Genomic DNA, 25,310 nt, shown 5'->3' on the forward strand with positions numbered 1-25,310 from the left:
GATGCCCGCAGCCGCAGCAGCAGCAGCCAGCACCACTAGCACCGAGCAACATCGCATTCGCGTAATACGACGCGACTCTGGGTGCTGTGGGGTGGCCAATTCAGTGGAGGGGGAGCAGCCGGGACGCGTTAGACCGGCTTGGTGGGGGTTGACACGGTCAAGGTCAGTCTCCGTTCCAAGGTCACGGGGAGATGTCATCTCAGGAGGGAGCCGCGCGGTGTTCTTTCTCTCTCGCTCTTTCTCTTTCTCACTTGCTCGCGTCACGTCTTCACCTTCGTCCTTTCTCTTTCTAATACGGCAGCTCGGTTTTCCTTACGCACTTTTCCCTTGTCGATATCATTTCTGTATGACAATTGCAAACAGTAAAAAATTTCTTTTCCTTTTGCTTGTGTTCTTCGTATTTTTCATTCTTTCTCCATATGTTTTCATGCTGATTTTTTGCTTGATGGTTTCCTGTTCACGAACCAAATAGGATGGAAGCAGATGCGAGGATGATTTCTCAAGGTTTTATTTTTTTTTTATTGTCCATTATTTATGTTTTTTTTTTATTTTTTTAAATTAAGAATTGTTTGAAATTTTTCATATTGTTATTATCCTAATTTTTATTATTATTACATTGTTATTATCCTAATTTTTATTTTATATTTAACGCTAAGTGTAAATTAAAGGTTTTATCACTAATGCAATTGTTAATATTATCAGTAATCAAATAATGATTTAATGAAATTTTAATTTCAATTAATTTAATTTTTTAAATTTGACCGAATATAGTTTTTAAACGGTAGAATCTTTGGCCATCGAAATCGATTTTATTCGACAGCCCTGGCGTCAGCCGTGAAGTTGGAGGTCGCGTTAAGTCCCATTCCCACGATTCGAGCCCCGTTAATTAAATAACGCTGATCAATCCGTGTCTGAACGACCGGTCAATCAATGTTTTATTTGCGAAGCATGTAAATTCATTTCCAGTTTGTTTGGTCGACGTTCCAATTTCGCTTCGGGTTCCTGTCAAACATTAAAAATCCGAACGCTATGCTTCGTTTCGTCAATATAACGTTACTTTAAAATACATCCACGACACGTAAAGTCAATCGATTTTACCTTAACAACGATAGTGTGGAAAAATTTCGAGGATAGGAAAAAGAAGAAAGTAAAAATTCAAATATCGAGGTAAATTTTTAAAAATTTTGAAATTTTAATCGATTTATCGATTTGTAAAGCACAAAAATTCTACGTATGAAATTTCAAAACACCTTATTGAAACCTTATTTCACCTAAATTCTTTATTATTATTCAAATCAGAAATCACAATTGACAAAAAGAACTTTTATTATATTTATAATCTCTTATATATATATATGTTCCTTGATAATTTCAGATATTATTCAGATATATATTCAGTTTTCACTTCCTAGCATCTAATTTTCATAACTTTTGCATCATCTACGGTCAATTTATCTTGCATACTTTCATCGATAATAAACTCCCATTCATTTGTCTCGCTCGATTCATTTTCAGTATCTGTTTGCAGCAACGGATTGAACGCCAAAACGGTTCCAACTTGTTGCAATCGTACAAATGGACCTTAACGCAACTCGTCTGCGTTTCAAATGCAGTATCCCGTGAAACAATAATTTATTCTAGCATTGAGCTAGTTGCTATGTCACGATATTTCCTCGATCCGTGTAATGAAAAATTAATAATAATAAGACGCTTATAACAAGTCGAAGAATGAAATTGACGTTATCTCTATCCCGATGATGCAACTTCCTAGAAGAATTGTTCTCGATGAAATCAATATTTCCGGTCGACAAGAATTCCTAGAATTTCTTGTTCCGCCTCTCGAACGAGGGCAGAGATTCACTTCCCGGAGATCCTCCACTCCGTGTATACGCAACAATATTTGTATAGGTATCGGATTCGCAAGTATCTTAAAGCATCGATTGTTCGGTGAAACGGAATATGTCTGGAAGAATCTGACACGAGTCGTAGTAGTGGCCGCCTTTAGAATTTCATCGTCAATCGTGGCAGTCGAAACGGCCTTTTGACGATCAATCATATTGCTCTGAATACCTTCGAGCACGGTCGAACGGGATCAGATAATCATTAAATTGCCACAACCATTGTACGTTGAAAGATGTTGTTTTCTGCGATTTTCAACAAAAGTAACTGGATATCCGTATAAGATTAAAATTAATAAGATAGGAAAAGAAATATCACTTTCATGTGGTCGGAAGCGGTGAAAGGTAGTTTCAATGGGGGAGACCGCGAGCGAAACAAAGGCATCAAGGGAGGAAATGATATATCATTAATAAGCAGCATTAATCCGGTCTCTTGTTTCTGACGGCCGTTTTGCCAACATGATATTCCAATAGGATGTGCCTCTCTCTTTCACCCTTCTGTCTTCTATGACGTGATATCGACTTCATTTCCATTTTCGCGTATACATATAAAATTAATCACTTGTAATGAATGTTACTGGCGAATTTCATCGCGAGGAGATGTGGGACCCGATTTCGCGTATTCGTATTAAATTCTCGTTTGACTAAATTTCGTCGGTTCGTTTGCAGATTTTATATCTTCAAATCAAAGATCTATCGAATTAAAGATTTTTTAATTTCGATTTTTTGAATATTCGAACTTTCCAATTTTAAAAAAAAAAAAAAAAAAATGTTATCAAATTCGAAACCATAACGCTCCGCCATAACTCCTTTAAAAAAAAAAAAAATATCACTCCCGAAATAAATGTTCAATAATCGATTGACCAATATTCTCGTATATTCCATGACACTTCAGACGTGTTCGTCGATCAAAGTACCTCGATGCGATTCGAGGACGTATTTCTTTTCGCAACCAACTATTTCATCGAGCAAAAGCGATGCTGTAAGGGAGATAACGTTAACAACGGATCTCGCGTTGCTTGTGTTTCGATGCTTTTGTGAACGAGAGACTAGGAACAGGTCTGTTATGAAGGTCGCCCGCAACGATCAACGTCTGTCTTGAAGGCCAATCGATTATCGGAATTGAATCATCGCTCGTGGTCCAACTCCCTTTCGATCAACGTCGTAAATCTGACGTGATCTTCTAACGAATTTTAAGACTGGTTCTAATTCTCTTTGAATTATAAAGATTGAAACGGTTTGAAATTGCATCGATTAAATTGAGATAATAATGTTAATGGGTTTCAAGAGAAATCAGTAATCGTATTACATATAATAAATTTGTAGTATAAAATATAATGAATATGTGTGTATAAATTATTACATTGGTATATTATACCAATTATAATTATATATTATACAATCTCTTTTATTAAAATAAATATGTACATCTGATTAAAGTGCAAGAAATTAATATTGAAAATTGATCAATTAATAATTTTTTTTCTATATTGTTTTTTCTATATTATTTAGTTTCTTATCTATTTTTTTTTCAACGATTTATTAATAGATTATTCAAAAATAGTCATAGGCATATTTAATAATATAAGTATATAATTATAACATCTAGTAATTATATTTCTTATGTTTTATTTTATTTTATGATATATAGAAACGAAATCTGGGAACATTAGAAATCTAATGTAGAAACGTTGCAATCTTATTTCCCAATCCAAGAATTGTGTTCAAACAAAACATAGTTTGCTGTTTGCCAAATATGAGAACAACCATTTTCCTATATAACGCGATCCAATTTTGTCCTTCGTGACGCACAATCTATTCGATTTGGAAAGTTTCGAATTCGTTTATTCGTCTATTGTTGGAGAGCGTACTGTTCCAGCCTCCGCACTGCCGTATCGTTTATCTAGAGTGCTCCTCGAAGTCGATATGGCCGCAATGGTAGTAGTTTGAAACTTTAAATCCTAGAGAGCATCCGGAATATATAGGTCAGACGACCCAATAACGATTAAGGCCATGACCTTGGCCGATAACTGCCATCGTGCACGGTTTTTGTATTTGCCATTTGAATTGGTTAAATCCGTAGAAATAATATATTTATAGGTAACTTTCAATTCAGATACCGTCTTTGTCTATTTTAAATTGGTTTCTTGGATCATTCTGTTCCTTTCACGTGATATAATGATCCGTCACGTTTAAATTGTTTTTAGAATTCGATTATTGTATTTTTTATCTCATTTTTATTAGCAAGATGAAGAATTAACGATAAAATCGAATTAAATATATGATACACGTATACGATACAATTATATTTATATACATGTGTAAATTTTAAGGCTATTAAAGCTAGCTAAGTAGATCGTGTATGATACTAGTCAGACGATACAATATTGCACATAATATAAGTAATATGTATGATATCCGTTATCTTTCATTTGATAAAAATTCCTTCCTATCAATTGTAACTTTATACTTTTTCAACTTAAAAGTGTTTATAACAATATTTTATTACATTGAAATTAAAGAGAAGAAAATTAATTTTTTTGATACAGCAATATAAAAATTCTTAAAATTTTAAAATACATATTGTTAAATTTAAAATGCTTTTTCTTAGAAAAAAATGACAAATATAATTTATTACAATTTTTCTTTATCTTACACCGAATAAGCATTTTTCCTAGGAGAAAGAATAAAGCGAAACATAAACGATACAGAGTTCAAGTTAATAATATTCCATTTTGTACGTATTACGGCGATCGTTTTGCAAATTTCCACATTAAATCGTTTCATTATCTCGATCATAGCCTCGAAGCACGTTGCAAGTTGAATGTTAAAGATATCAGAAATGATTTTCAATCTTCTTAAAGAGCGACGAATTCCTAATGCGAGATCGTCCAAGGAAACTTCATAATTGGGTCCCCTCCGTCCAAGGAAAAACTGAAAAAAGAGAAAAATTCTGAAGTTCGAAGTTGCACAATCCTTTGGAAAGATCATTCGTGACAGTAGGTCACCTTCCATTGCCGGGTGCTGAGGTAATTTGAACAATTTACTCGGACAACCAGAGTGTTGGCGAACCTAATAATTTCCTCTTTCTGTCCAAGAATCGTGTATAAACGTGCCTCGTCTTTATTTTTAAAAGACGAACCACTCGTCCTCCGAACAAAAAACATGTTTTTTTTATCTCGAATGTGTAGGAATGCTGCATTTCCAAGCGACGATATTGATTTGTTGAATTGCTTATATTTTCAACTTGAAATCAATATTTGAAATTTTAGCGAATGATCGATGTTGTCACGATTATATTATTTTAAAAATAATTACGATTCATAAGAAATAGTGCTATAATTGCCAAAAGCGTTCAACTGTAAATTTATAACCTTGGCGAAATAAAGAGTCTTTGAAATTGAAAACTCATTGCACAAATGCTAATTATATTCCAGTTTCTAAACTATTGTTTTTAAATTACTTGCAAGAAGAACTTTGTTAAAATTATAGTTTAGCTGAAAATTATCAACCATTATTGTATATAATATTTTATCAGTAAATTAGTATATAAATGATTCTTTGTTTGTTAGTAATTGTATATGATTATTATATTGCTAAATTTTTCAATTTTTTTTATAGTCTTTCAATTGATTGATTTTTTTTTTTTTTTGTTATATAGGAAATTTGTAAGATTAACGATATGAATCACCGAGTTGGTAAGAAGTCTTGCAAATAGATACTAATGTACACGTGAACAACGTGCTGCATCAAATTACAATCCAGCGGGGACTAGTGGGAGTGCCCAGACTGTATTTAGTCGGCGTAATAGTTTCTTTAACGACCTAATCAACGTGGCTGCCGTAAACTCTAATTACCGGTTAAACTGTGCGTTCGTAGCAAGATGACTGTGATTTCATCGTTTAAGCCGACCTTTTAGATACAACATGTGAAAGTTCATCATGGTTCAGTTTGGTACTAATATTAAACTCAATTTTACCCACCTGAATACGAAACATTAAACTTTATTCTTCCTTCTATTTCTTCTATATATCTTTTATTATTAGAGTTAAAACTAAACAAATATTTATCCTCTTTCAATCAATAATATTCTTAAATCAGTTTTCATTTCCATATTTTTCCATACCAATTTATATTGACTTGAAAATTTTCTTCTCCGATTGTTAGAATTTTTCTTTAATAGCGTATATAACATAACTCATCTATTTAATATCGCATTTTGGACAGAAACACAATGAACTCGTTAACGCAACCGATTGTCAGTGTTCAATTTCAGTGGCCGTTGAATTGCGTAACACTCATGCCCATAAGAGCTAAATGATGAAATAATAAAGAATCTTTGAGAAACGCCCGCTCTTTGGGAGCATGGCGTTAAGTCAGACTAACATTATCCATTTAATCTGATAAATGACGTTGGATTAATCAGGCAATAGCGAATGAAGCACAGTGTGCCGCCGGATGCAAGACACGTACTCAACGCGCGTGATCCTCGTCCTCGACTAGCTTTTCTCCTTGTCGACCCATCTTGCTTTTCCACTTTGCACCATGACCTATTTCGGCGAGACGCGAAGATGAAGGAGATAGAATTCGCAAAAATTGGTAGAACGCACTATTCAATTCATATTTCATAATTCGATAGAAATTTGACAATATAATAATACGAAAAGATATATTTCTCTTGAGACATTCTCTGAATAGCGTTGTATATGATTAATATGAAATAATATGATTTATTTGTAGAATTTTTTTGTCAGTTATAAATAAAATTAGAAAAGGAAATTAATATATACGTACAAATCTTGAATTTTATTTATAAGAAAAATTATTTGATTTTTTCATGAGGAATTTTATTACAAATTTCTTTTGTAATATGAATTGAAAAACAATTATTCTTATTCAAATTACGAGGAACCAATCTTTTCCGCTGTAGCAAGTGTTTGTAGCTGTAAGAGCGCGGTACCACCTGATAACCTACAACGTCACGCGATTGGTCGTATAGTGGCCGACCGACCAATCGGCTTATTGCTTTGGTATGGCGCGTTGTGCCGGTTACCGGCTTTCGTACTGGTTCGGCTGCTGGCCCGCGGCTGGTTGGTTCGCTAGCAGTTGCGCGCAAAGTGAGAAAAAACGAGAGCGAGTAACGTTTGCGTGTTTATGAGATAAAGATAAATAAGAATTGTGATCATAACAAAGTTTTTCTATGTGCCTATTTTGACCAAGGATAGACAAAGATAGAATGAAGAAAAGAACTGCAAATAAAAACACGCGTGAACAACGAGGACAAAAGTAAATAGCGAAGAAAGAAAATGGACGCACGGGCAACACGAGAGGCAAAACGAGAGAAGAGGAAAGAAAGAACGTGTGTATGAGCGAAATACCGCAATGGAAGAACAGTTCGAGCGAGAAAGAAGCGCGAAAGTGCGAGAAAGATACATCGATGAAAAAGGGGGGCACGGTGGTGCGGTGCCGGCTGCCTTCAGCGAGTCGACAGTTTGGCGTTCGGTGTTGCTAGGCGCGAGGGCCACTGTCAGTGCCAAGGCGGCAGCCGGCAACCTTCTCGTGCGACTGCGAATCGTGCCACCTTTTCCGTCGTTTCTGTTACTTTCGCCGCATATTTGTTTCGTCATTCTTAATAGTCTTATTGCTGCGGTTAGTCACGCGATATTTTCTCATTGTTTTTCACCTGCAAACCGATGCTACTATCGAAGATGCATTTTCGAGACTGTTCCAACAGCGAACCGGCACCCGGTCTCTGGGTTACCTCTCTTTGTCAGCACTGCGTCGCCGTCGTGCTAGTGCTGCGTCTGCGTGCGTGTGTGCGTGAAAAGCCGAGAAAGAACATAGATATACGAATTCAATAAAGTGACGAACGATGGGATGTCCATTAAACCATCTTTTTCGTGCCAATTATGCCATTCTATAGGATACCGTTTTGGAATCAGCAATCAGGTAGAAATCAAATTATCTTGTGAAAGTTACGAGACAGGATGGAACAGTGCACGCATCTTGCAACAAGTTAATAAATTTGTTCATAACAAACTAATCGTAGATTCAAATCTATTATAATCCTTTGAATTAATAGTAATTTTTAATTTTCTTAGCAATGTGTATAAACGATTTACAAAAGTCAATTATACGCGAAATATTTAGCACGCTATTCCATCCGGCTCTTATTCTTATTTTGATTAAGTTTTTTTATTGCTTTTCACTTAATATTATGTATTGTTTTATACGAGTGATATCTTATAATGATCTTTTTAAAAATAAATGTTGACATAAGGATATGTATAAACTATAAAACTCGGAAAATTTAGCACGCATATTGAATTTCGTCAGTAGAAAAATGTATAAAAATTTCATTTAAATACTAATCAAACACATTTTGTTGCATCTTATCGCACATAATATCTTGAAATATGTTTTTTCACGTTTCAACTTTTCGTCTAAAATAATAAGCAACTTAACAAGTTAATGATAAATTGTTTCGATTTCATCGAACTTGTTGCGTCTTATCTCATATATGTTCGATAGTCGGGAAACACGTTTCCAACTGAAAACTTTTCAATACTATATATCAATATATATATAAGTTTTACATTTATTCGATATTTGAACAATAAATTATTTAGTGGTATAAACGAGACTATCACATCTGACACAGATGTATTATATTACGATCGACTAGTTATCGAAAAAGTAAACAAGATATCGAATTACAATTTGTCACAGACGCCTAGAAACGAAGCATAAAAATAGAATAGTCGTCATTGCTAGGTTTCTTCGAAATAATTTCATTTAAAAGTGGTACTTTTACTTTCGTAGAATAGTCGTAAAATTTTTTATTTTTCGTATTCCTACATACAATATTTTGTTACATTCTTAACATATATAGCGTAATATTGTTACAAAATGCTACAAAATATCACTTTTTCCATAAATTTCGATTTCGTGTTTTTATTTATATTGATACAGACATTTGAATGACATGATAATAAAACAATATTTGCCAAACTGCAAGGTATAAAACTTTGAATAAAGAAGTATGTATATTCCTATAATGCATACACTTTTTGATTCGTCTTCGTGTCATTTGAATGTTTTTTAAGTGTCCGTTTATACGATTAAGGAGAACAAGCGTATAAATCAAGTGACTTCTTTGTGCGCGGGATAAAGTTGCGCAAATGTATGCGCGATTTTGTCTCTGTGATCGATGCTTGAATTTTTTATGATACTTCTTCTTCATAAGAGTAGCAAAATAAAAGTCAATATTGGTATAGATATTCTTCTTTCTCAATTATTTTCAATTACTATTTTGTCATTATCTAAAGACAATTCGTTACATCTATCAAACTAACAATGAAACGATCCATTTCCTTAAAGAAATCTCTAACGAACCGACGTCGTTTATATTAGTTGATATTAATTATTCATTGAATTTACTGATGTTTTTATTCAGTCTCATTACTCTATCTTTTCTAACATATGGTTTGACTATCTATTATTCTTATTCTTTTACCCTAAGGTTATGCTCGTAATTTCTTCTCTGGCTATTACTTTCTGCCAATCGAACTGCGATCAGAACCGGTTCTTAAATCTCGAATCATTATAAAGCGTGTACCTGTCTCTCTATTCTTTCTCTTTCTCTCGCCCATTCTTTTTCAACTTCTGGACGTTTTGAGGCAAACACGCAATGAGTTTTAGCTCGATGAGTAAAACAAGCTCAATTTCGTTAAACGCATTTAATTAATTGTGTTTCGACAGGCATCGGTAAAGCAATGGCGTGGATCTATCGTTGACGACGTTGGTCTCTATGTAAAGAGTATGTGTCAATAACAGGAACCTCGACTGTCCTAAAGGAGAAACGCATTTCGAGTTAACAATGACGGCCCTAGTACGGTTCTTTGTGCGTGTGCAAGCGTGAGTATGTTCCGTGTGGAAAAGGTCAAAAGATCGTCGAGAGGAAATCGTGTTACTGGCAATTAATCAGCCGACAGACATGTGCGCGGATATGCGGCGGTTGTATAATACCAATCGATGACTCTTCTTCACGAATGATGCTGAAAATTCTTTTTTTTTTTTTTCAGAGAATATTGAATTTCAAAATTCGTTCAGTTTTTATTTCACGTAAATCTGGAAAATTCTAATTCAAAAATATAAATTTCAGTTCACATTGTAACATTTGAAATTAAATGTAAAAATTATTTTATTTACAAATATTTTAAAGTTTAAATAATATTATTGAATTGAATTTTAGTTGTTAATTCTATTTGTTTTCAATCAATGAATCAATTTTTCTGTATTTTGTATTTGTATATAAGAATGTTAGTAATAATGTTTATATCTGCACTAATAGTAAGATTTACACTGGATTAGTGTCATGAATAATTAGTCACGGGATTGATAGAAACAGAGTTTCGTGTAGTTAAATCCACTTCGACAGCTAGGACAAATGAAATCGTTTATCGTTTCTCGCAATTTTTCTCAATAATTCCTCGGCAGATCTAATGAAATTTTTTGTTGTCTTACCATTCTTGTCAGTCGTAATAATTTCTCCTACATTTCTATATAATTCTTAGTTAAATGTGTATACAGAATATTTTTTAATTAAATGTTCTTTTCTTTTTCTCATTCCGTCTTTTTTCCTTTCCTTGTATTCTCTCTTTTACTATATTTAAGAATTTTCTGACACACATCAGTGACAATTAATTCCATGAGAAAAATAAAAGAATACTGTTTTATTACTTTATTCGCTTGAAAAAACAGAACAAACGGATTAGTAAATGCTTTAAGTATAGATATAATACTTTTTTTCGAATATTTAAGAAGGCTTTGAATATTTTTCTTTTATCATTTAATAATACGTGTGCCAGAAGAAATAACTTGATGTTTTTAAATTTAATCTCTTATTTATTAAATCAACTTTAACAAATATTAAATCTTCTTCAACCCCTTGGGAACTATATTGAATTAGACTTGACATTCTAATAAAACTTCGTTTCAAGTTTTCGTTGTACTAAAAATTTAGTTTTAGTGATAATATATTAACGGGTAGACGGGTTATTCATTGCGAAACTGAAAATATAGCCAAACTGTGAATAGCTTGCGAAAGTGGCTTATGAAATATGAATCAGTTGGGATAAAATATCACGTGTGTGACTTGAATCTCAAAGGGTTGATTCAATTTTTCTGTTATTAAAATTTATTAATCGAATATTTTTATTTCTATAACTATAATAAATTTAAAATTATTCTTGTAATTATCCTATATTATTTTCAATCGTTAAATCTCTCATTCGAGCATTACAAAAAATTCAAATTCTTTTCTCTATTTACAATTGTATACGTAATGATCAGTATCAAAACTTGTTCCACGCGTATTATAGTCGTGCAATCATGATATTGCCAAGTCCGTTTCACACCTGGGAGCCAGTTTACGTCCATCTTGAACTTCTGTGAGTCTCTCGATCGTTCAATCTCGAAATGTCTTCGCGAAAGGGTTTCGATATGGCGGCGGATAGAGGGAGAAAGAGAGAAGGAAAGAGTGAAAAAAGAGAAAGAGATTGGTTTCGAGGAACGACCGGTCCCTCCGTGTCTCCTCCACCCGGTCGACCTTGAAACCAGCTGACAAACCGAGGAAGAAGTGGCAACAGCATCGTTCGAAATAAGGGGAAGGGATTGCGCAATGCTTCGAAATACCATGACATCGGAACGCCCATTGTCGGACACCCTGCCACATCCTCGGGGTTCCTCTTTGTCTCGACGAATTCATGAAAAGGAAGAGGACGAACGAAGAGGAAGAAGACAAAAAGAAATGGAGAATAGGGGAAAAAATGAAAAAAAAAAAAAAAAAAATCATACAAACCAATGTGTGGTCGCTTCTTCAATCTCTCTTCCTCTTGTTTATCTGCTTTTTATTTTCTCTCTCTCTTTTTCTTTTTCCTCCTTCCCTCCTTTCCTCTCCATCTTTCTCTCTTTTTCTCCCTGATCTCTTTGTATCTTTCGCAGAATGTCGGCCTGTCCGACGGATGAATTTATTTTCGTACACGCCTTTCGACTTCACCGACAAGAGATTTATGCGAGAATCGCGGTCCGTGGCAAACTTTTAAGCGCGGCGGGGATTATTCATACCTCGCGGTCGCTCGATGAGGAATTAACGACGGGGGATGCGTTTCTCGGTTAAACGCGTAGGGGTTCGCCTGTGAAAAAAATATATCCTCTATATTTTCCCTTCTTTATTTTGTTATCTCTTCCCTCTTTTCGATTTTGCAATTCGCAGAGCAAAATTGTAAATTGTAAGAGTGTTTTTATAAAAAAAATTACGTTCCCCCAAGAGCGATTGTTTTCATTGATGAATAATCATTTTAAATAAGGTTCGTCGGTGTCTGTGGAAAAAATACTTGCTGATAATTATAGATAGGCACGATTTTTCCAGACAGTTTGAATTCCTTTTTAATCACGTAATCTTTAGCTGCGATGACGAATCCGTGATTACAGACTCTCTGACAACTAAATGAACAAATATCGTTGAATCTCAAGTTTCTTCTTTTAATCCTTTTCTTAATTAAACTTCGTTAAAGTTGGAAACAAAAAGTCTTCTAAGTCGATGAAGATGAAAAAAAATTTTTTCCATTAAAAAACTACTATCTATAGATGTTAAAAAAAAAAAAAAAATGTTTTCAAGGATTCTCAATAGCGGTATTTTGCCTAGTTGAAATCAATCGACGAGAGATGTACGAGGTCCCTATAATTCGTTACGTGCGATCGACCTTCGACTCATCGAGTGGCTTCGCTGATCGTCAATTTGGCTGACGTGTTCGGCTCGATGTATGCTGTTTTATTAAATCGATCAGCAAACGTATCCTCCCTTTTCGTCTTCGATTTCCGCGCGACGTTGCCGTCTTTTTCTTCTGAATCATTGTCTATTATCTTTCGTCTTGAGTCATCATCAGAGACAATACGATTTCAAGATTAAAATTCATATATTTTTAACATATATATATTCTTCAATTGTAATTACATGTTTAAGAAAAAGAATACGGAGAGCTAATTTTAAGTTAGAAAATCCGCTCTTTGAGTAATTTTAAAACGATGAATAAATTAACTTGAAAAAAAGAAAGTGCCACGAGAGTTCTAAAAAACATTTTTATTACTTCGTTTAGGATATGATAAGAAATAAACAAATATTACACACAAATAACCAGACATATATATATATATATATATATATAAATAATACAAAATCTTAATCCCAGGTCTGAGCTATAAGAAGGAAGCCAGAAGGATTGCGCTTCGTCCTGAGTTAATTAAAAGATTTCTCATCCTCCGTCGATCATCTTCCTCGATCAAAGAAAATAAGAGAGGCTCTTGATATTAATTGACACTTGGAAAAAACTAGTAACCCAAAGCTAAAAACGAAGAAACGAAAAAAAAAAAAAAAAAGGCCCGATATCCAACGAAACAACGTAACAAAAGAAGAGAGAAGGGAGAAGGGAAAAATGAAAAGGGAGAGGGAGAGGGGAAATAGTGAAATGGTTGCATGTAGTGTGTGTATTTGATCGTCGCGTAGTTGGAATTAAAAGCTTCGACATAGAACAAGAAGCGAGAAAGAGAAAGACAGGAAGGCTAACTGTGCGCGAGCCGCGGGGAATGGGGGCGCGGGAGATGCGTCACCGGGGAGGTGGTGGCTACCACCCTCGCCCTCCGTGGCTCTTTTGAAGGTCAAGGTTTCCCGCCCCTCTCTGTCCACATACGTATACGTATACGTATGTGTACGTGTGTATGTGACGGGCAAGAGGATTACGAGGGGGTGAGGAGGGAGGTTGCAGGCGTAGAAGTGTTGGTGAACAAGGACGAGGCGAGGGGTAGATCGGAGTATGCGTGGGTGGCCGGGGGTGTGTGCCAGGGGTGGCGAGAGCCCGGTGCCCAGTATTTATAGCGCTTGCGAACCGGTCGATAGCGGATAGCGACACTGCGCAGTTGGGAAGCCCTCGTACCGAACTCGAAACCCCCTTCCCACCGCGCCTACTCTCTCCATTCTGTCCTTGTCCCTCGCTATCTCTCTCAGAGCCTAGCTTCGCCACCCTGCGTTCACCCTTTACCCGACCTCTTACTTGCTCGGCCACCCCTTTCGTATCAAGGCTTTTTCCTCCCTCTTTCTTGTGTATACATTTTCCATCTTCCTTTTTTTTTTTCCTTTTTTTCCTTTTTTTTCTCTCTCTCTCTCTCTTTCTCTCTCTCGCCTCTATGTTCTGTTCTATCAATCTTCCCTCTTTAAACTTAATTTTTTTTTTTTTCCGGTAATATCATCGCAATAGGCGAACAGAGAAAGGGAAAAAGAGAGAAGATTTTCCTCCGGGATATTAGTCATGGATATATAACGCGGTGGGATGTACCGCTCCGGGGGACGCGGAATGGTCGATATTGATATTGATTGGAAGTTTTTAACGGCCGAGAGTTTAGAAGTTGCGCCTTACCGAGCGTCACGGAGAGAAATCGCCATGGAGATCATGTTTCGTCCGATGGATCGGGCAATCGCGTGACCAAGCCGAATGTTTTCAGGTTTCCTCGCTAAATTATCTCGGTTAGATCTATTCTCTTTATCTGGAGTATTTTTTCAGTCCGAAATTGAGAACCTTCTAGTTCCTTTTTTCCCTTCATTTCATAACGGCCAGTGTCCAGGATGAACAAAGATATTACACTTATGAAAACATCGTTCGCGCACTTGCAAATGGGCGTCTCTTAAGCGACGTGTAGTGTATCGTCTGTTTTATGCGCATCCTAAGTATAGGAAGCTCCAGTCTATTTTCGCGGTAATTCATGATATACGCTATCGGAAAGTAAGCGTTGACTGATGGCGCTAAATAAAGCCGACGGATTATCGAGTGCAAGACTATTATAAGTATCATTCGACACGTTTGTGCACATTCATTGGTGGAAAAAAAATAGTTAATGGACTTAGCGGAGTGGACTTAAATAATATTAACAAATTAATAACCCCAATTTATAAACTTTTTTTTTTTTTTTTTGTAAAAAGTTGAACGTGTAATTCTTCAAAATAATTTGATATCCGAATAGTATAATAATCGAAATTCATTTGTACTTAAAATTATTTTTTTAAAAAATTAGTATTAAACGTACTTCATTCGAAGATTTATTAACCTAACTGTATTTATAAAATATTCACGTTGATTTTCCACGAATAAGCCTAGAAGTGAGAAATTGGTTAAGGACAATTGAAGAAATAAAAAAGGAATAGATAAGAAAAAAGTCGAAGCTAATGGAAAAAGAAAAACAGGAATCTCGACAGACGGAAAAGCGAGAGAAAGAAAAAAAAAAAAAGAGATGAGTGTATCGTTAGATAAAGAAACTTGTCTGGGGAAAAAAGCACGAGAAAGCGAAATATTAACGTATGTACCTGCTACAGAAAGCAGGAAGGAGAAAGATGAAACGGAATGGTGGAAGATGACGAAACAGAGGTAGAGTATGAGTGAAACAACGAAGAGGAGAAAAGGGAGGTCAGAGGGTTGCCGAGCACCGCCCCTATCATGGTGGGGGTGGATCTATTGCCATCTTCGTCCGACATGCCAGGAGGGTTGGTATCCCTACTCGTCGCCTTCACCATGAACCAGGAAAAGACAGTCTTTCAAGGGGAAGAATAGACAAGGATAAGCGAAGCGTGGGCGTTTCTATAGAGGAAGATGGAAGCTGCTTAACACGAGAGAGAGGCAAGATGGTTGGTGATCGGTGGCTAGATAGGAAAAAGAGGGATAGAGAGTGAAAAGAGGGTGTAAGAGAGACAATGGAGAGAGGGGAAGGTTCCGTGCGTTTCGTTGGAGAACTCTAACTACCGGCCGACCGTAAAGGTCGTCGTTGCGTTTCTCTCTCTCTCTCTCTCTCTCTCTCTCTCTCTCTCTCTCTCTACTCCCCCCTCTTCTCGCTTCTCTTTTTCCTATCCGTGGTCGTTTTCCATCGAGTCGCCGCGTCCTTTAACGACGAACCAGCTGGTGGCGACCGTTAGCGACGTGCTGCTGGGATTCAGTACGTCGTGTACTGCTCTCCACGAGGTGCACCAAGTGTTACCGGTTGAGATTTTCCTTTCACGGAAGTATAGTAGTATCGCTTCGAGATCGTTGAAAGTGTATCGAAACGATAGTGGTTAGGATGAATGGAGAATGAACAGAATCGGAAGGAAGAAATCGGTTAGGAAGAAAAACGGTTTAAGAGAGAAGATTGAGGAGAAAAATTGGAATCGCGTTCCATGGGAACGCGGCAATCTTGTGGGAAATGTGCCATTTTCTATCTTTCTCTGGTGGCAAGAAAATTTAAAGGGATCTGGCGAGAGGATGTGGCGGGAGGGGTTAGGACTATGTGTTGGGGCGGTGAAGGTGAGAGGGCAGTTAAAGGATGAAATAGAGTGGGAAGTAGGGATGACGGGGAAATTGAGTCTGTTTCCTTGTATCCCGTTCGCCGAGCCCCGTGCCATTAGTTGACCATGAAGGCGTATGGTTGCGTATCTCTCTCCCTATGGGGAGACCAGCTGACAGATCCGTTCAAGTGAAACAAATTTGCCACGTCGATTTTTATTTCGAGTGAACGTCGTCGAGTGTTCGTCGTCGATTTATTGTACATTTAAATGTAATTAACAACGAAAATATAACGGTAATAATCATCGTTCGCGAAGAAAAAAAAAAGGAAGGCGAGCGGAAACGAGGCAAGCTACAACAAAACGGAGAGAGAAAAAAAAAAAAGAACACTTCTTAATTGCGAGAAGACGAGATGGATATTTTTAACGAATTTTTTATTAATACCGGTTCCACCTGGGCACCGTATTATTAAGTCCAATTAGCCGACACAAAAGTGGAAAAATCCTGGTCTCAACGATCTTTTTTATTAGTATCGCACAAAGGAAGGAGCGCAACCCCTGTCGTTTCGGTATTTAAAGAAACATACGTATATTTCACCGAGCGAGAAAAGGATAAATAAGTATTATTTTGGGGAGGAAAGAGGATGACGAAGATTTCTCGGAACGTGTGTGGGAGTATATATATCCCTATCCGATGGCGGGGAGTTCGCCAGGACCAGCCAGCGAAAACCACCCCTCTCACCCCTTTCCAGGAGAGAAACGAAAACATAGAGGGAGCTAGAGTGCGACAGGTGGAGAACAAGGATGGGATGCTAGCACAGAGGGGAGGAGGACTGAGCATTTCGGGGTAGCGAAGGAGAAGGAGAGAGGCAGCTAGTTGTGTGACGAGCAAGAGAGCGATAAAGAGGAGGCGATGAAGAAGGGCGGCTGGTGATCGGCGGGCGAGAGGGGAAAAGTTAGAGGGTGAGAGTTAGGGCGGCGGAGTGGGGGAATAGAGGCAGGTTCCGTGCGTTTCGTTGGAGAACTCGTACCACTGGGTGACCGTAAAGGTCGTCGTTGCTCTCTCTCTCTCTCTCTCTCCATCGGTACATAGAAGTCTAGCAGCTGGCAGCAACGTCAGCAACGAGGAACGGATCAGTCCACCGTGTGCCAGCCTCGAGGTCCGTGTCTTCTTTCTCTCTCTTCTCTCTTCTCTCTCTTTCACTCTTTCTCTCTTTCTCTCCCTTCCCCCCCCTCTCTCTCTCTCTCTTTCTCTCTCTTTCTCTCTTTCTCTCTCTTTCTCTCTTTCTCTCTTTCTGTCTGGATCTTTTGATCATCGTTCGCGATGTGGAAAGTCTTGCTTCGAATAATAATAACGATAGAATTATCAATATCATACATGATTTTCGAAATCGAGTACGTTTTATTTATCTTATTATTTCTTACTTTTCCACTTTATTATTCGTTTATTTTTCACCGTGTCACAAACAAGTATTTGAAGTTCTTTCCGAGAAGAAGGATGAAACGAAAGGAAATATACACGAAGAAAATTCACAAGATACCGTTTGAGAATTGAGAAGTTGAAGGGTGTTACGTGATTAGGATTCGATCACAAGACGTTTGGATGAATGATGCAAAGATTGATATATAAAGCAAGGGGATCCGGAAAAAAAGTATTTAAAGGAAATCAGCTGGCAAAGTGACGGGGGCGGCCATCGTTCACGCGATCATGGAATTACAATCGAAGATTGACCACGGCGATTACCGTGAGTAATTGGAGGAAATTAGATTCCGTAGAAATCGATCGTGTAGACGGGGAAATATGTTGCCCTTTTAATCGTTGGTTTCGAATCAAACGACTGATTCGTTATTTCATACGATGCTTATAAGTGTTGTACAGTTCTGCTAGATGTTAATCAATTTCTTGATCATTAGAGGCATGTAGATTGTGAATGATATATATGTATAAAAGTATACATGTTTGCGTTATTTTTATCTCGATGAGATCTGCTGCAATTTCGATAGTCTGTTTTTTTTTTTTTTTTTTTTTTTTATTATCCGGTTATCATCCACTCACGTTCTTAACCTCTGATTTTGTTTGACATGTCTTCTGATGTTACACAACCTGAAAATGGGAATTAAGTGTGTAAATATAAAACGTGCCGCCGTTGACGGGTATTTGCGTTCTATCGTCTTCACGTTTTTGCTTCCCTTTTCCGTCTGATCATGCTCCTTCCTTCCCGTTTTCATCGATCTCGTGACGTCTCAAGATCGTTTAATTCTTCGTTAATATCAATGTGCAGTGTTTCTCATTGTTCCGTTATCCGTGAAATAATTGCTTATCGGTGGAATTAATATCAAAAAATCGCGAAAAGATATCAAGATACGCGAAAAAGAAACATTTCAGATGACTTTTAAGCCAAATTTCTGCGAAGAAGTTTCGTAAAAAAAAATTATTCGTATTCAGTATTGGATAAAGTTTCTATTCCCTCGATGCACGCGGCAAGATTGAAGTCACGTTTTTAGCAAAACGATTGGCGAATGTAGAACTTTGCACGCTTTACACGTATCGCGTTTTTTACTTAAAAATAAATAACGAGAAGTAACGAGAATAATTGCGCGAGCTAGTCTATCGTCGAACGTTTTACGAGCTTGTCGACCAAGCGAATCGTGTGCATAATATTGCATACTTAAAATGTACACTGAGTCACGTAGACGAAAGACATTTCATTAATTCACGCAAATTCGATGTGAACAATGAGATACATACAAATTAGGCCCATCCCTGAACAATTTCTCGTACGAGCATATTGATGGCCAAGTACCGTTCGCCAACCACGAAATAATAACTAAAAATCAATGTATTCTTTTAAGAAATAACAAAGAAAAATATTGTTCAATTTTTAAATATTTTATATTTCGTATATATAAAAAAATTACTTTATATATTTAGAAATATTCGTTGAAAATAATCTTTTTAATGTTATAAAATTGACATTTTTTTTAACTCAACCTATTCACAATGTTACCGTTGTGATGCAATTTCATTTCGGTGGATGTCTGTTATTTCATGCCTTACTACTGAATTATAGTGTCGTATTACCGCCCTCTATTCCCGGTTACGTTCCACGGTTTATATTTGACATGTGTAATCTAAGAAAATCGTCATTCTGATCGAGATCGCAAAGAAGTTCAAAAGTATGTTTGAAATTGCCGCGTCACGCGGACAGGTCCATTGCAATCATCGCCACGATGATGCAGTTGAGATCTTATTGGTCGATTCCCTACAGCAATGGCGTAGGGAATATGAGGTGCCTCATACAAGGACGAATTATGCAATTGGAACGAGATACGGTTCACCGTCACTAATAACAAATTATTGTTTGAGTGCGAACGAAAATCAGGTGACTCGGAGTGATATATTGAAGTATCTGTTCTCATAATACAATATAACGTCGAATGTAACTTCACGTTGGTAGTTTCAAGGACAGTTTGTTTACAAATTGTAGATCGTAATTCAAGACAGACGGATAATTGATCTGTGTATGATATAATTGAGTTTCCGGTATTTTTTTTTAATTATACTGATCTTAAATTTGAATTTCGTTAAATTTTATATGGAAAATTAATTTAATGTCACCAGAAAATAAATCAATATAATAAAATAAAAGCAAAAAACAATATTTCAATTGATTGAAAAGAAAATATGTTCAAACATGAAATTTTTGATATATTTACAAAAAGAAAAAATGCAAAAAAAACAGAAACAAAAATATAAGTTTCTCCTCGGCAATTATATACCTACCGCAAGCTTACGTGTTCAAACTAGCCACAAGTGCACATGTGAGAGAAAATGCATTCGCACACATACGTATTTATACGTAGTTATACGTATTCTCTAATGAATGTTCAAGCCCTCCTCGTCGCCTATATGGGCGAGTTTCGCGAGTGTCGGATCGACGATAAATTCGTATCGTGAATCAAATGCGATTGGTTGGCTGACAGTGACGTCAAACGGCCGGTGGGCAGCCGTCAAGTGGCACGACTGCGTCGCGTTCGTCGGAGATGTGTAAAAATTCGCTTCCTTTTTTCCCCTTCTCTCTTCTTTTCCAATAACTCCATAATCGGAACCTCCCGACTACTACCACAACGACGACGAATTTACCAAAGACTATGAGTCATCTATGGCTGAAGCATCCGTCGCGTGATGTTTTACCTTTTTTTTTTTTTTTTACGCGACATAATATAACGAATGTTTCCTCTCGTTAGAATTAATTGGATTCCGCGTCTCTTATGTATAAAATTTGTTGCTTGATTTGTTGCGTGTATTGATAATATATGTTATATGCGCGTAATACCTAGCGATGACAATTCTTTTTTTATTTCTTTTTTTCGGTTTTTTCCTTGACTGGATGGCGATCGATGATGATGGGTGGTGGTTACAGTGAGCAGGCTCCATTGCGAATCCGAGTCCTTCAAAATGGACTTAATCCTGGACATCAACAGCTGGCTGTATCCTATGGAACTTGGTGAGTGTTCTTCAATGATTTTTTTATATATTAAAATATATATTAATTTAAGAATAATTATGAATATTATCAATAATAGATTAAATATTAATAATTTTATTAATAATTTCAAAAATAATTAATATTCCTTTAGATAATTTCAATAACTTTAATGAAATTATAAAGTTTTTATTGAAAATATATGTGGTAAGGACTTTGCTCGTATGTAGATGTAATTTAATTTTTTTTAAATTTAATAATTTTAATCTAATAAATCTAATAATCTAATAAAGCAACTTCATATCGTATCAAATAAAGCACTTATAATTCTCTGATAGATAAGAATTTATTTTACGTAATTTTAATTTTACATAAAATCATATAGATTTGAATTTATCTGAATTAAAAATTTTAATACGATAAAAGGTAAAGATTTTTCAAAATTTTATATCGAATCGTTTTAATGAATGTTATTTTTTGAATTGTCTTCTTATAATAAAATTTAAATTGTAATTTTCACTTGACAATGTTGTCGAAAGGAAAATGTAATTAAACAATGTCTGATGAAGGGATAACTTAGCGTGCATGAAAATTTTGTTTGCTATAGTACAGAGGCGCTGTCAGGGTCTTGGGCGTTTGTTTACATCGCGCGCGGCTCGCAACTTCGTGTGTATACACTTGTTCTATACAGTTACGATCTGGAAATGCTACAAAATAAATATGTAGTTTATTATTTCTTATAATTCAACATACGGTTTAAAATTTTCATTATCTTCGTTAGATATTTTAGATATACATTACTTAGTAGATATACTATCCATGCATAAAAAAGATTACAAGTAAAAAAAATATGCCTACCTAATATCTCTATTTTACATTACATATATTTTCGTAATTTTAAAATGGTCATATTTACAATCGAATCACTTGATAAAGAATCAAGTGTGACACAAAACAGAATGATGATTTATGATACATATTAGTATAAATTAATTATATAAGCAATATTAACTATTGACAAAATGTGTCTTATAGTTTACAAAAATTCTATTACTGTCAATAGTATGCTCAGACGTAAAAATTCTTCGTTTCCTCTCTGCAATTTCACTTACTTGGACCAATAGTACATTATTGTTGTTACGATTAATACAACATTTATTAATATGAATCATATTTATAATAATATTATGATAAAATTGAATTATATCTATATAGTTGATAACTTAAGCTTATCATTAGTTCATATAATAAATAAAAAATTTGTAATGACATCATTTTAAATAAGAGAAACATAATTTAATACGTTGTTTTTTTTATCCACTATTATATTTTTTATCCATGGCTTAATTTTAATCGAAATAGAAATGATATCAATAATGAAAACGATCAGCAATAATTGCTAATATCTAGACATAGATCAAACATTTGATAAATAAATGAGGATAAAATATATTTGATTGTTATTTCGCATAGGATTATATTATGCGACATTCTTCGTTATATTTGTCTATTTTAATTTCGAAGATCAATATATATATATACAGGAAATCGCGAATTTCGAAACGTAGAATAAGATATATCATATATGAAAATTGTTCAAAAAGTAGGCAAAAGAATGATAAATTTGACAATTGCCATGATATTTAGGAATTTCTATTTTTCTTCTTGAGCAAATTTCGAATACCATCGCTTTATAATTGTAAGAAATATAAGAATCGTTGAAATTTTTCTATATTTCATTCTTTTATTATTATATTTTTTGAAATAAATTAATTATAAAAATTAGAAAGTAAATAGAAAGCAAATATTTTAACATGAAAAACTAAATCGAAAGAATCAATATACACACACAATAACACATCATCTTTGACCCTTTGGTAAATGCGACACGTGTTCCTCACTAATAGAGACACGTGCTGTATCATGTTTGTTTTTTTATTCTCATGGTTCTTCTACTTCTTGGTTAGACATACGAAGGACAACCTTGGCTAATGGACACTGGTGAAACGTGTTCTGCACAGCTCAAAGCAACTTACTGTTGGTTACTATGTACTTATATATGTCTAACTTTCAAGGTGACTTCAATCGCCTTTTTTTGTGCCAATGAACTGTTCTCTGACGAACTTAGATACGTGAGTCATTCGTTTTCGAAGATGTAGGTACAATATATTTTTCTCTCTTTTTGAAAACAGCAATATTTTCTATCATATTTAATTTAGATCTATAACATTGTTCTTTTGTAAATTTCATATCTTTGAAAAAATTGTTAAAACTTATGTCAACGTAACTTTTTTTATAAATTGATGCTAAAAATTGGTTAGTTAATGTTTGTACTACTACTATTCATCCGTAACTGTAATTAATGGAAGCAGGAATATAAAGAAAAAATATTTGTTGATTATTAAAGTATAGTAATAAATGTATATAACAATTAGATTATTAGACAATTTTTTAATTATTTTTAAATTAGAATAAACTTATCTTCAGTTAAGAAAAATTAGTTAAGATAGATAGATGAAAAAAATAGCATTCGTGATATATTAGATTCATAAATGTGCCCAAGGCCACGTCACGCTGCAGCAAACTCCCAACCCCCCACCCTTCAAATATCGTCATTTTGACTCGTCTCACGAACAGTTCTGGATGTATCTCGTTGATTCGGGCGCTGCAGAGGGAGTGGGTGCGTCACACCCACTAATAGTAAGGGTGGGAGAAAGAGGTGGGGTACACCGCATCGTCGATCCACCCCTGCTTGCTTACTATGTTTACAGATTCATATCCTGTTTTTGCTACTTTGAAGATTCTCTTCTGTCTTTATCCTCCCACAAGTTTTAATATCGCGTAGTTTGATTTTATCTCTTCCTCTTATCGTTTCGTAATATTATTCTACTTCCTATCATTTACCAAAAAATAAACATTGTAAAAACTACAAATATATTCAGAATCATTTCAAATATTTCATAAAAAATAAAAATTTAGTAGACATAATATAATTTATAATCTAATCTAAATCTATTATAAAAAAGAATCGAGATCACCGGTTTACCGTTGGCAAGGAGCAGAGGCGGGATGGATTTTGCAGGAAGGAGCTTGTCGATCGTGCAGAATAAAGTGAGATAGAATTGCGTTTGGGAAGGGGAACGAAGGTTAGTCCATAGGGCCAGGCAGTCCCGCTGTATTGACGCGCGGCGCACAGGCTTGCGCGAGATGACGCAATCTCCCTCCCATGCGCCCGGCTTTGCTCGTACCACGTTCTACTCCCCTCTCTTCGTCCCGTTCGCTCGTGTTTCACTCCTCTCTCCTACCTCACCCGGCAGCTCCCATAAGTTCAATGCCAAGGTCAAAACGTCCACGACTCGTAGCCGTGTCGGTCGCGATACTCGTTCGCTGGGAGAAGAAATAGCTGTGTGTGTGTCTGTGTTCTCTCTCTGATCGTATGCTTATTTGCTGGTATCGCTCATCCATCGTCGTGGTCATCATCGTTGTGTCGTTTCATCGTGTATTCACATTTACCTTCCTGTCGCGTATCGCGCGCGCTTTTTCTACCGGTTTCTTCGCTGATGCGCGTTACGTGCCATGATTTTGTACATGTACACGCAGTTTCGTTTCGCGTCGCGCGACTAACCTACATTACACGACGTACGGACATGTTGAATTACGCCAAGTTAAAATGTGTGTTATGATTGTGTCGAATACAAGCATCGAAAAAGAAATGAAATATTGCAAATAAATCGAAGTTAATGTAAATGTCATATGCAGTTATTCAAGAAATATCTTAAGTTGTGACTGTAACTGTGTTCTGAAATCATTTTGAGACAAATCATAATGTAAATGTGTGAATATTGAAATGTAGAACAAAGTAGAATGTCCTACGCGACAAATACGGATGCGCATCATGTGAAGAATGGATATAAACTATCGTTAAGTTCTTTCTTTCTCTTGTCTGTGGTTGACGTCGTGAGACAAGATGGCGGTTTTCGATAGACCCCGGAACATGTTAAGCTCAGTTCATGGGGGTGGTTAATGTTTTTTGAATGTGTTACATAATATTTTTAGCTTTTATTCTTTTTACGTGAAACAGAATTTTACTTAAACATTTATTCATAATGTATTACAACATAATTTTGTGTGCCATATTTTTTCTTATATATATATATATATATATATATATATATATCATATTGATGTTTCAAATAGAATCAAATATTTATAACACAGTGTAATTAATAAGTTTAGACTTTGAAAGCTTGCATTCTACGGATGTCTAAATTTAATATAAAGTGTTAATATATCCCTCTAATGTGAGCAAATTAACGATGTGTGTTGCCGTCAGTGTCAAGGTTAATGCTGTAAATCACACGAGCCCATATCCTTTACCGGGTTCGTATTGGTTAATATGACTGGGGCTGATAATATGATCCTGTATCATTCAACTAGATAATCTATAATCGTTATGCTATTATCGTGATGTAAGCCTGACCCCATATACGTCTCGTAACATGATCAATTGGTCATGCAGATTTTTCCAGCTTCGTTTTCATTCGTCTTTATATTCCCCTCGAC

General features: G+C 35.6%; 1 protein-coding gene across 5 annotated transcripts in view; it reads left to right on the forward strand.

The window, feature by feature from the left end:
* Positions 1 to 25,310, forward strand: part of LOC122715200 (DNA-directed RNA polymerases I, II, and III subunit RPABC3) — a 59,670-nt gene that overhangs the window by 3,625 nt on the left and 30,735 nt on the right. The window contains exons 1-2 of one of the 5 annotated variants that reach the window (XM_043937182.1): positions 7,421 to 7,847; positions 20,685 to 20,768. In XM_043937182.1, coding sequence (XP_043793117.1) covers positions 7,808 to 7,847; positions 20,685 to 20,768 — 124 coding nt within the window. In that variant the 5' untranslated portion in view covers positions 7,421 to 7,807. Of the gene's footprint in view, positions 1 to 7,420; positions 7,848 to 17,510; positions 18,006 to 20,284; positions 20,309 to 20,509; positions 20,535 to 20,684; positions 20,769 to 25,310 lie in introns of those variants that run through there. The other 4 variants (XM_043937183.1, XM_043937184.1, XM_043937181.1 and 1 more) reach the window with 4 other exon arrangements.

This window comes from Apis laboriosa, unplaced genomic scaffold, assembly GCF_014066325.1.
Source record: "Apis laboriosa isolate Shangri-la unplaced genomic scaffold, ASM1406632v1 scaffold34_cov151, whole genome shotgun sequence".
In the NCBI taxonomy this organism is placed as follows: Eukaryota; Metazoa; Arthropoda; class Insecta; order Hymenoptera; family Apidae; genus Apis; species Apis laboriosa.